Raw genomic sequence first — 12722 nt, 5'->3', positions numbered from 1 at the left:
AGGTGGGAAAGCAGAGATGTGGGCTGCCAAATCCCTGCAGGAATGGAGCTGGCCATTCCTGGATGGGCAGGGGCTGGCACTGGACAGGCTGGAGCTCTGACATCTCCATTGTCACCATTTCCTGATTCCCAGGAATGCAGGTCCCAGGCTGGGCTGGGTGCCACCATCCCCCTGGCAGAGGTGGCTCTGCGGTGCCAGGGCTGGAGCCACAGCTGCCACCTGAAAGGGACCCAGGAATGAGGAACAGCGTGTCCCAGAGGGAGGCAGCAGGGCTGTGACAGCCCCAAAAGCGAGGTTGGAATGCAGGAAGGCTCAGAGGGCACATCCCCAAACTGAAGGATTTATGGGGTAAAACACCCTGGATTGGGGAGGACAGCACATCCCCAAATTGGGGTTTGTGGGGTGAGACCACCCTGGTTTGAGGAGCAGAGCACATCCCCAAATTCGCATTAATGGGGTAAAACACCCTGGATTGAGGAGCAGAGAGCACATCCCCAAATTGGGATTTATGAGGTAAAACACCCTGGACTGGGGAGAAGAGAGCACATCCCCAAATTGGGGTTTGTGGGGTGAGACCACCCTGGATTGAGGAGCAGAGCACATCCCCAAATTGAAGGATTTATGGGGTAAAACACCCTGGTTTGAGGAGCAGAGCACATCCCCAAATTGGGATTTATGGGGTAAAACACCCTGTTTTGAGGAGCAGAGAGCACATCCCCATTTTGGGATTTATGGGGTAAAACACCCTGGTTTGAGGAGCAAAGGACATCCCCAAATTGGTATTTATGGGGTAAAACACCCTGGTTTGAGGAGCAGAGCACATCCCCAAATTGGGATTTATGGGGTAAAACACCCAGGTTTGGGGAGCAGAGCACATCCCCAAATTGGGATTTATGGGGTAAAACACCCTGTTTTGAGGAACAGATCACATTCTGGTGCTCAGAGCCAACCCCACCGACCCGAATTTCTGTCCCAAGGAGCTCCAGAGGAATTGTCACCCCCAGAAGAGCCCCTGGCACTGGCTGTGTGTCCCCACCTGGGACTGGCCACTGCTCTCCGGACAAGCCTGAGGTCACCTTGAGCAAGGGCTGTTATCTTATTTGTAAAATAGGTGTAAGATATCTGCCTGCTCCAGGGGAACTCCAAATGTGCTCAGCAAGGTCTGCCCAAGGCGCAGGGACGCAAGCAGCTCCTGGGGCTGGCTGGGAGCAACCCCAGCATCAAAAATTCCTGCCCTTGGAGGAATTTGGGAGCCTCCAGGGCCAGGGGTGCCTTTGGAGCATCCCATTCTGCTGGAATTCAGGCTGGGGGTGGCTCCAGGCACTGCCTCAAGGCTTTCTGCCCACTCTGACCCAGCAGAATCAACCCAAACGAGGCTTTTTTTTTTTTCCCTTAAACTGTTGAATTCCTGAGAAGGGAGGTTTTCCAATCTGAAAAAATAAAAGAGGAATTTTCCCTCCAAAAAAAAAAAAAAAAAAAAAGTGGGAAGGTGTGTGGGGAGGAGAACGTGTGGATTCTCCTTGCTTCCCCAGGCAGAAAGTGAACAAAAAAAAAAAAGTGAGTGTGGTCCCATCACTGCTGCTATGTGGCCTTGGGCAACTCATTAAGGCCCAAACGCTGGGATGGGAGGGAGATAAGGGCAGAAATGAAGCTGCTCATTGTTCAGGGCTCTGAGGTCAGTGCCTGCACTGGAGCTCAGGTGTTGGACGTGAGGACCTGGAGCAGGAGCAGGTCCTGTCGCCCCTGGTCAGAAAGATCAGAGATTGGAGATGAAAGCGCTGCCTGCTTTGCCTTTTTTTGGAGTTTTAGGAGTGTTGGGGCTGGTGTGATGCCAGGAGGAGCTCAGGTGCCAGCCTGCCCTGAAGGAGTCAGTGGTTAAAGGGCATTAAAGTGAAATAAAGCATTTGGGGCCAGGGGGATTCAGTGCCCTGAGCCTCACCCAGGGCTGAGCAGTGCCCTGACTTCACCCCCAGGGATGCTGGAGATCCAAAATGGTCCAGAATAAACTTCCCAACACCATTTGAAGTGTTTAATTTTTAAACTCCGCTCAGCAAACTTGAGAAAAACTGAAAATTCCTGTTCTCTGTATTGTTTATCACTGCTGGCCTCATGCAGACCTGAGGGAGCTCAGCCTTAGCAGTGAGAGGAGACAAATCCACATTTTCCCTTCGGTCAGCACGAGGGGAGCTGCAGATCACCATTGTTTGTGCTGCCCACACTCTGAGGAGCTGCTCCTTCACCCAGGACAGAGCCCAGCCTAGCCCAAAGCTAAACCTGGGGAATTTGGGCAGCAGGGACCCAGCAGCACAGCCCCAGGCTGCAAATCCCTGGAATCCCCTGGGGTTGGGGTGTCCAAGGGTCACATCTGTCCCGTGTGACCCTGGGGTGGCTCTGACCTGCCTGGGAGCTGCTGCCATGGCACAGGGGCCATCCCCTGCTGATAAAACCAGTCCTAATGGATTTCTCTGCTGCTATTCCTGCTCTGTCCCACGCTGGGATCCTCTGCACAGCACTCAGCACCCAAAGGACAGCAGGGAGGGGTGGGACAGTGGCACAGCCTGCTCCTGCTGCTGTCCCCAGCTGCTGTCCCCAGCATGTCCCAGATGTCACTGCTGGACTGGCCACAGTCCCCAATCCTCCCCATGTGCTGGATCTCAGCCCTGCTGTGTCCCCAGACCCTGCTGTCCCCAGCCCTGGGGACACAACCCCACACTGGGTGTCCTCTGCGGTGGGACAGGGTGACAGCAGCTCCTGTGGGCTGGGGGAAGGAGTGACACCAACATCTGCTGTGGCTGGGTGGGCAGAGGGTGAGGGGGTGGCTGTGCCTCCAATCTGGGCTGGCTGTGTGTCCCTTTTGGGGACAGTCACACCTTGTGGGGTACAGTGACACCACCAGTGTCACTTTGTAGGGCACAGTCACACCATCAATGTCACCTTGTTGGGGACAGTCAGACCATCAATGTCACCTCGTGGGGACAACCACACCATCAATGTCACCTTGTGGGGGACAGTCACACCATCAGTGTCACCTTGTGGGGCACAGTCACATCACCAGTGTCGCCTCGTGGGGACAGTGACACCACCAGTGTCACCTCGTGGGGACAGTCACACCATCAGTGTCACCTTGTGGGGGACAGTCACACCGCCAGTGTCACCTTGTGGGGGACAGTGACACCACCAGTGTCACCTTGTGGGGAACAGTCACACCATCAGTGTCACCTTGTGGGGCACAGTCACATCACCAGTGTCGCCTCGTGGGGACAGTGACACCACCAGTGTCACCTCGTGGGGACAGTCACACCATCAGTGTCACCTCATGGGGCACAGTCACACCGCCAGTGTCACCTTGTGGGGAACAGTCACACCATCAGTGTCACCTCGTGGGGGACAGTGACACCATCAGTGTCACCTCATGGGGCACAGTCACACCATCAGTGTCACCTCGTGGGGGACAGTCACACCATCAGTGTCACCTTGTGGGGGACAGTGACACCACCAGTGTCACCTTGTGGGGACAGTCACATCACCAGTGTCACCTTGGGGGGCACAGTCACACCATCAGTGTCACTTTGTGGGGTACAGTCACATCACCAGTGTCACCTTGTGGGGCATGGTCACACCATGAGTGTCACCTTGTGGGGCACAGACACACCATCAATGTCACCTTGTGGGGACAGTCACACTGTCAGTGTCACCTCGTGGGGGACAGTCACACCACCAGTGTCACTTTGTGGGGACAGTCACATCACCAGTGTCACCTTATGGGACAGTCACACCTTGTGGGGACAGTCAGACCAGCAGTGTCACCTCATGGGGGACAGTGACACCACCAGTGTCACCTCGTGGGGGACAGTCACACCACCAGTGTCACCTTGTGGGGCACAGTCACATCACCAGTGTCACCTCGTGGGGCACAGTCACACCACCAGTGTCACCTTGTGGGGCACAGTCACATCACCAGTGTCACCTCGTGGGGCACAGTCACACCACCAGTGTCACCTTGTGGGGCACAGTCACACCACCAGTGTCACCTTGTGGGAACAGTGACACCACCAGTGTCACCTTGTGGGGCACAGTCACACCATCAGTGTCACCTTATGGGGACAGTCACACCACCAGTGTCACCTCGTGGGGCACAGTCACACCATCAATGTCACCTTGTGGGGACAGTCACACCATCAATGTCACCTTGTGGGGACAGTCACACCATTAGTGTCACCTTGTGGGGCACAGTCACACCATCAATGTCACCTTGTGGGGACAGTCACACCATCAGTGTCACCTCGTGGGGGACAGTCACACCACCAGTGTCACCTTGTGAGGGACAGTCACACCATCAGTGTCACCTTATGGGGACAGTCACATCACCAGTGTCACCCCCTGCCTGGGGGTGGGACAATGGGACAGATGATGAAAGGCAGAGCAGAGATTTGGGGTCACCCACAGCACCAGGAGCGTTCTTGGCAGGAAATCCCAGTGCACCCAGGCCATCCCCCCGAGCCCTCCTTTGGTGGTGACAGGGACCAGGAGTGGCCCTGGTGGCACAGGGAGGCTGCAGAGCCCTGTGCTGACACCTCCAGAGGTGTTGACTGCCCTGTGGCCCGGTGGCACCACGGGACACAGATAAGGATTTGCGTGATGCCGTGGCTTTGTTTTTCCCGTCTGACGCCTTTGGAAGGTTACCTGGAACTTTGAACCCCTGGGGTTTATCAGGTCCCCTTTGAAGTGGCTGAAGCCACTGCATTACCCTCAGTCCCAGCTCCAGGTCAATGGGGCTTCTGCTTCCAAACAGGAACATTTAGTTTTGTTTTTTTTTTAATTAATTTTGCAGCTTTTAAAGTTATTTTACAGTGCCTGTATTAAAATTCTCACATTTCAATAAAATAATTTAATCCCACCCAGGTCCAGGCACCACAGCCTGGGTTAGGTGAATATTCAGAGACATGATTTCATGATGGGATTGGGCTTGATGATCTCAGAGGGCTTTGCCAACCTAAATTATCATTTCAATGATTCTTGGGCACTGCTGCCTGTGCCTGGGATGTGTCTCAGCTCTGTGCCAGCCCTGCACGGGGGATCTGTGATGGAAATCTGCCCTGCACCACGGATCTGTGATGGGAATCTGCCCTGCATGGGGAATTTGTGATGGAAATCTGCCCTGCACAGGGGATCTGTGATGGAAATCTGCCCTGCACGGGGGATCTGTGATGGAAATCTGCCCTGCACGGGGGATCTGTGATGGGAATCCGCCTTGCATGGGGAATTTGTGATGGAAATCTGCCCTGCATGGGGAATTTGTGATGGAAATCTGCCCTGCATGGGGGATCTGTGATAGGAATCTGCCCTGCATGGGGGATCTGTGATGGGAATCTGCCCTGCATGGGGGATCTGTGATGGAAATCTGCCCTGCATGGGGGATCTGTGATGGAAATCTGCCCTGCACGGGGGATCTGTGATGGAAATCCACCCTGGCCAACCCTGCTGCCACCCCTGGGACCTGCTGGGGCAGGGCTGGTTCCACCAGGGGACAGGAGCACACCTGGGATTTCAGAGATGAGGGTGGTGAAGAGCTCTCAGGGGTAGCTGAACCTCAGAACACTGAAGCAAACTGGAAATCAGGGATTTAGGGTGAGTGTGGGCTGCTAATTCCTCAAATACCGAGAGCAGATCTTCTGCAAGAGGGTCTCTGTTTGGTGACCAGCACCAAGGTGGGATTTTACTGATTTTTGTCATTTCAATGGGTGAATGAAATGCTGGAGGGACAGCAGAGCAGCTGGGAAGTCTCTGATTATTGTGAGCAGGAGGGCTCAGGTTTGGCTCCTCAGCAGTGGCCACAGGGTGAGCTCAGGAACTCAGGTGGCTGCTCAGGAACTCACTGAGTCACACAAGGCAAATATTTTCCCCTTTGATTTTCACCCTGAGAAAATCTTGAGCTGACCTTGTTAATCCCACGTGTTGCAAACCTCCCCCTGTCCTTTATCGGGTTTCGGGATAGTGTTACCAGCTTTGCACCTCTGGCTGCTCCTGCCAGCATCCTGCCTGGCCCTGTGCCACCCTGCCCTTCTCCTGGCCGTGCCAGGGCTGCAGGACACCCTGCCCAGCAAGGATGGAGGCAGAGGGAAAGCTGCTGCACATCTCTGAGCCAGGATTTCCACAGGGGGGTGATGCCACTGGCGATGCTGCCAGCTCCAAAGGTTTAATTCCTTAATTTTTAATGTCTGGGATGATGTTCTGTGCGTGCTGGAGCCCAGCTCAGTTTGAGCCCAGCAGGTCAGAGCTGTCCAGGGGCTCTGAGAGAGCTGTGCCTGCAGCTCAGGGTGTGACCCCAGCCTGTCCTGCCTGTCCCTGTCCCCAGCTCCAGGGCTGCAGCTGGACCCTGAGCCAAATCTGAGCTCCCACCCAGCTCCAGCAGCCACAGCAGGATTGTGCCAGAGGCTGCCCAGCCCCAGCTCAGGGTCCAGGGGCTCTGAGAGAGCTGTGCCTGCAGCTCAGGGTGTGATTCCAGCCTGTCCTGCCTGTCCCTGTCCCCAGCTCCAGGGCTGCAGGGGGACCCTGAGCCAAATCTGAGCTCCCACCCAGCTCCAGCACCCCAGTATTGTGCCAGAGGCTGCCCAGCCCTGGCTCGGGGAACACCCTCTCCACTGAGTGCTTTTGTGCTCAGCCCTGGGTGTCCAAACTGCTTCTCTGGGGTAAAACAGATCAGGTTTTTGTTTGCCAGCGCTGGGGGAAGGGTGTGATGAGAAACAACATCTCTGCTGGCACGGACAGCGCTCAGCCCCGGCTCCGAGCAGCCCAGGATGGGGCTGGGGGATGCTGAGGGTGAGGGGGGCTCCAGGCTGGGGAAAGGTTGTGCAGAAGGTGGGGAGGGAATAGTTAATGCCCCTCTCCTCGCAATAGGAAGGGACAAATCCTCTCCCCGGCCTGGTGCCCAAATAAACAGGCGGAGGTTGCGTAAGGACCAGGGTGGGAACTCTGCGATCCTCTCCGGATGGGAGCTCCAGCTCCAGCCCCAGCTCCATCTCCAGCTCCATCTCCATCTCCAGCTCCAACCCCAGCTCCAGCTCCATCTCCAGCCCCAGCCCCAGCTCCATCCCCAGCTCCAGCTCCAGCCCCAGCCCCAGCTCCAGCCCCAGCTCCAGCTCCAGCTCCAGCCCCAGCTCCAGCTCCAGCTCCAGCCCCAGCCCCAACTCCAGTCCCAGCTTCAGCTCCCCAGCTCCATCTCCAGTCCCAGCTCCAGTTCCACCTCTGCAGCCCCCCGTGCCCAGCCCTGGCTCAGGTTTTGCCTTCCTGAGCTGCCAGCCTGGGTGATGTCCCCAGGGCCAGCTCCGGGGATGTCCCCAGGGCCAGCTCTGGGTGATGTCCCCAGGGCCAGCTGTGGGTGATGTCCCCAGGGCGATGCCAGGACAGCTCTGTGGCACCCTGCAGTCACTGGAGGGGATGGCAGGTCCCTGGTCCCTCCCCGGGGATCTGAGCCCATCCGGACCGGGGGATGCTGCAGCCCCGGTGGCTCCCAGCTGCTGGAAGGTGCGCACGGGATGGATGCAGGAAGGGAAGAAGGAGCCGGGCTCTGCTCCCAGCGGGCTCCCTCTGCCGACACACCCCGTGTGCACACTCGTTTCACATCTCCTCTCTCTCTCCTGACTCAAAATTTGCATAAAAAAAAAGAAAGCCAGACCCCAAATGCATCCCCCCAGCCCTGAGAAGCTGAACAGGCTCAAGGAGGAAAGTTTGGAACCCCCACCCCTCCTTCCTGCTGCAGGACCTAGGGAGCGTTTTGCAACACATAAATATAAATAAAAATGAAATATTTAATTTCCTTTCAAAAAAAAAAAAAAGTTCCCCTGACAAAGTGCTTTTTTGAGAATCCTCCATAGCGAGGCGGGAGGGGGAAAGTGTTTGATGGGGGATGTGTGAGAGGAGGGGAAACTGAGGCACGGAATAGTCACCTCCAGAGTGGCCAGGAGAGCCCTGTGCCAAGGCCACCAACCCCAATTGTCCCCTCAGGCCAGTCCACACTCTGAGAGGCGCGGGGCTGTGCCCTGGGGAGGGAGGGAGGTGACACTGGGAGCGCTGCCTGGCACTGTCACCGCAGGGACATCGCCCACTCGGTGCCAGGATGGAGCGGGGACAGGGCCACCGTGACACTGAGTGATTGGAGAGCAGCTCCAGAGCCGTGGCAAGCAGCACATCCCGGTGATGCCATCCTGTGCCCTGGCATGGCCAGTCCCTGTGTCCATGGGGTGGGCAGTGGGACCCCGGGCAGGGCTCCAGTGTGGCCACCCAGCAGCCCCGGGGTCAGCAGCACCTCTGCTTGGGCTTGTCGTTGGGAGTGAGCTTGATGGAGTCGGTTAAATAACTCTCAAAAATCCCTTTATACTGGAAAAAAAAACCGGAGAAGGGGAGGGATGAGTGACACCAGCTCAGAGCCAGCCTGACTCGTGATTAAAGGCAAAATCCCGGGAAAAGCCACCTAGCGCAGGGCTTAGGGACACCAATGTCCCCGTGGCACGGCCACTAGAGGACAGTGCTGGAGCGCTGTGGGTGCGCCAAAAGGAGGCGGCAGGTCCTGCTCCTATTGATCCAGGATCGAGCCCTGCCCCGTTTCTCGGTCCCAGCTCCCTCCCGAATCCCCCCGAGGATTCTCACCGTGCTCAGCGCCTGCTTCGCCAGGGTCTCGAAAGCCTCGGCCACGTTGATGTTGTTCTTGGCGCTGACCTCGAAATACGGGATGTCCTTCTCCTTGCACCAGGCTGAGGCCGTTTCCTTGGGCACCTGCGGGGTGGGAGGATGGGGCCACAGCTCAGGGATGGCACAGGGGATGCTCCTCACCCACTCAGGACATCCTCTGTCCCAAAGGGCAGCAGGAGGATGTTGCTCATCCCCTCCTGGTCCTGGGGAGGTGGCAGCTCCTTGCCTGGAGCTCTGGATTTTTGAGGAGAGGGAAAATGTTTGGTCTAAGCTGAAGGATCAGCCCCCAAAACCCTTTTGGACCCCACAGCGTGGAATAGTTTAGGTCAGAAAAAACCTTCAAGACCAAGTCCAGCCATGAACCCAGCACTAAACCACGTCCCCAAGCACCACACCTTTACAACTTTTAAATCCCTCCAGGAATGGTGACTCCAGCACTGCTCCTCCTGCTCTCCCTCCTCCACCCTTACCTGCCGGTCACTGAGGTCTATCTTGTTCCCCAGCACCACCATGGGGAAATCCTGCTCCCTGGGAATGACCTTCTCCAGGAAATCATCTCTCCAGTTGTCCAGGGCCTCAAAGGACTCCCTGTCTGTCACGTCGAAGGCCAGCATGCAGCCGTCCGAGCCTTTGTAGAACGTCGACACCATGGAGCGGAATCGCTCCTGTCCCCCCGTGTCCCAGATCTAGGGCAGAGGAGGGCACAGATGGACACACAGCACCAGCAGGGTGGGTGCTGCAGCACAGAGGAGCAGCTTCAGGGAGTGCTGAGCCTCCAGGATTCCTGTGGGATTTCAGTGCGATTTATGGATGCTGAAAATCGGGGTCTGGAAATCAGCTCTGGAAATCAGCTCTGAAAATCAGGCTCTGAAAATCAGGCTGAGAAAATCAGCTCTGAAAATGAGGCTGAGAAAATCAGCTCTGAAAATGAGGCTGAGAAAATCAGGCTCTGAAAATTGGGCTGAGAAAATCAGACTCTGAAAATTGGGCTCTGAAAATGGGGCTCTGAAAATCAGGCTAAGAAAATCAGGCTGAGAAAATCAGCTCTGAAAATCGGGCTCTGAAAATGAGGCTCTGAAAATTGGGCTCTGAAAATGCAGCTCTGATAATGGGGGTCTGAAAATGGGGCTCTGAAAATCACCTCTGAAAATCAGGCTCTGAAAATCAGCTCTGCAAATCGGGCTCTGATATTCAGGCTCTGAAAATCAGGCTCAGAAAATTGGGGTCTCAAAATCAGCTCTGAAAATCAGCTCTGAAAAATCAGGCTCTGAAAACCAGGCTCAGAAAATCGGAGTCTCAAAATCAGGCTCTCAAAATCAGCTCTGAAAACCAGGCTCAGATATTCAGGCTGTGAAAATCAGACTCTGAAAATCAGGGTCCCAAAATCAGCTCTGAAAATCGGGCTCTGCACCTCCAGCCCTCATGACCCCGGTGGGCATTTGGGGCACAGCAGGCCAGGGTGGGACACACACACACACAGCCCTGGGGTCAGGGCGGGCACCTGGGCAGTGCCAGCTCACCTGGGCAGTGCCAGCTCACCTGGGCAGTGCCAGCTCACCTGCAGCTTCAGGGGGGTGCTGTCCACGGGCAGGACCTTGGTGAGGATGCTGGCGCCCAGCGTGGTGCGGTAATCCTCGTAGAACGTCTTGTGCACGTACTGGTGCAGCAGAGAGGTCTTGCCCACGCTGGGGACGAGGAATGGGGCACTGGTGAGGGTTGGTATTGCTCTGGTTGGTCACAGCAGGGGCAGGGGACATTCAGCACGCTCAAGGGACACTCAGGGGACACCCAGCACAAAGAGGGGACACTCAGCACACTCAGCAGACACCCAGCACACCCAGGGGACACTCAGGTGACACTCAGCACACTCAGGAGACACTCAGCACACCCAGGGGACACCCAGCACACCCAGGGGACACCCAGCAAACCGAGGGGACACTCAACACACCCAGCACACTCAGGGAACACTCAGAACACCCAGGGGACGGGCAGCACACTCAGGAGACATTCACACACTCAGGGGACACTCAGCACACCCAGCACATCCAGGGGACACTCAGGGGACACTCAGCACACTCAGGGGACACTCAGCACACTCAGGGGACACCCAGCACACTCAGGGGACACTCAGCACACTCAGGGGACATTCACACACTCAGGGGACACCCAGCACACTCAGGGGACACTCAGCACACTCAGGGGACACCCAGCACACTCAGGGGACACTCAGCACACTCAGCACACTCAAAGGACACCCAGCACACCCAAGGGACACTCAGGGGACACCCAGCACACTCAGTAGACACCCAGCACACCCAGGGGACACTCAGGGGACACCCAGCACACCCAGGGGACACTCAGGGGACACTTGGCACACTCAGGGGACGCTCAGGGGACACTCAGCACACCCAGGGGACACCCAGCACACTCCGGGCACTTCTCTCCCTCTCCAGCTCCTCACCCCAGCGCTCCGATGATGATGATCTTCAGATCCACCTTCTTGCTGGCGTCCATGGACAGGCCCTGCAGGACCAGAGGGGCTCAGAGGGGTGTGGGGGTGGCTCTGGCTCCTGGCGACCTCTGGGTCCTGTCCCTGCTGCCACCCTCCCACCCTGACACCACGGATGTCGCTGTGTCCTCACCGTGCCAGCACCATGCCCGTGCCACTGTGTCCCAGGCGTGGTGGGGACAGAAATCCTCCCCTCCACGCCAAAAATCCTTCTGTGCCGTGCCAGCATTGTGTCCCAAACATGGTGGGGACAGAAATCCTCCTCTCCACGACAAAAATCCTTCTGTGCCATGCCAGCACTCGTGTCCCAAACATGGTGGGGATAGAAATCCTCCCCTCCATGCCAAAATTCCCCCCGTGCCATGCCAGCACTCGTGTCCCAGGCGTGGTGGGGACAGAAATCTTCCCCTCCACGCCAAAAATCCTCCCGTGCTATGATAACATTATGTCCCAGGCATGGTGGGCACAGAAATCCTCCCCTCCATGCCAAAATTCCCCCGTGCCATGCCAGCATTGTGTCCCAGGCGTGGTGGGGACAGAAATCCTCCCGTGCCAAGCCCGGGCCAGGTCCCCGCCCGCGCCGCGCTCCCGAGGAGCCGGAGCACGCCCGGACTCGCCGGTTCATCACCATTCAGAGCTGCTCGGAGCCACTTCCCTGCTTCTGCCACCCCCTCTCCAGCGCTGTCCCTCCCCCTAGGCCTGGCACACGCGCCTGGGGTCCTGCCGAAAATTAAATTTATTACAGAAGACCCCAGCCAGGCGGAATTCCTCGGTGCCTCAAGCATCCCCGCCCAGGAGGGAGCACCCCGAAATCTCCCCCCGGGATGTGTCCCCATCATGTCCCAGTGTCCCCACATCCTCTGAGCCTGGTCAGGATCCCTGAAACCCCCTCCTCGGATGGCACCAGCATCCTCCAGCAGCTCCAGCAGCTCCAGCAGCTCCAGCAGCTCCAGCAGCCTCATCCCCACGGCCGAGGCACGGATGGAAACGCTGGCAGCCCCATCCCTGCATTTTTCCCTGATGCGCTGGCCAGCCCTGCGCCGTTCCCTCTCGGAACAGCAGCGGGGAACTCTCAGCTCCGGCTCCAGGTCCCCCTGCCCCTCTGCCACCCTGGGCACAGGCACAGCACACACAAACTTCCCAGGGTTTTTTTTTTGGGTTTTTTTTGGGATGCCAAATGTTCTGAAGCTCAAAATGGAGTTTCCTCTCGCTGTGGCTACGAGGGTCTGGGTTGTCCCCGGGGACTCAGCTGCACAGTGCTCAGCTGCACAGGACTCACCTGCACAGGACTCAGCTGCACAGGACTCACCTGCACAGGACTCAGCTGCACAGGACCCACCTGCACAGGACTCACCTGCACAGGACTCAGCTGCACAGGACTCACCTGCACAGGACTCAGCTGCACAGGACCCACCTGCACAGGACTCACCTGCACAGCGCTCACTGCGGGGCGGCCGCGGCTCCGGCTCCGGCTCCGCTGCAGCGGGCCCGGGGAGGGGAGAGAGGAGGGAGGAGGATCCGGGGA

General features: G+C 57.4%; 1 protein-coding gene across 2 annotated transcripts; it reads right to left on the bottom strand.

Annotated features, from left to right (window-relative positions):
• Positions 1–7847: 7847 nt before the first annotated feature.
• On the bottom strand, positions 7848–12694 carry RAB7B (RAB7B, member RAS oncogene family). 2 transcript variants are annotated; one of them, XM_033080190.1, is made up of 6 exons: positions 12627–12694; positions 11150–11211; positions 10247–10373; positions 9159–9374; positions 8647–8772; positions 7848–8376 (listed from the first exon to the last, which is right to left on the bottom strand). In XM_033080190.1, the coding sequence occupies exons 2-6, from the start codon at positions 11200–11202 to the stop codon at positions 8296–8298; spliced, it is 603 nt and encodes a 200-aa protein (XP_032936081.1). In that variant the 5' UTR covers positions 11203–11211; positions 12627–12694; the 3' UTR covers positions 7848–8295. The 2 variants fall into 2 exon arrangements, with proteins under 2 accessions (XP_032936081.1, XP_032936080.1); XM_033080189.1 differs by lacking the exon at positions 12627–12694 and adding an exon at positions 11826–11859.
• Positions 12695–12722: the final 28 nt, after the last annotated feature.

This window comes from Catharus ustulatus, chromosome 25 (assembly GCF_009819885.2).
Source record: "Catharus ustulatus isolate bCatUst1 chromosome 25, bCatUst1.pri.v2, whole genome shotgun sequence".
In the NCBI taxonomy this organism is placed as follows: domain Eukaryota; kingdom Metazoa; phylum Chordata; class Aves; order Passeriformes; family Turdidae; genus Catharus; species Catharus ustulatus.
The sequence above is the reverse complement of the archived record's forward strand: the minus strand, read 5'-3'. Positions and strand labels throughout refer to the sequence as shown.

Coding starts and splice junctions, on each gene's coding strand:
- RAB7B (XM_033080189.1), bottom strand. Junction 9,375..10,246: donor GCACCCCCCTGAAGCTGCAG/GTGAGCTGGCAC, acceptor CCTCTGCCCTAG/ATCTGGGACACGGGGGGACA. Junction 8,773..9,158: donor TAGACCTCAGTGACCGGCAG/GTAAGGGTGGAG, acceptor CCCACCCCGCAG/GTGCCCAAGGAAACGGCCTC.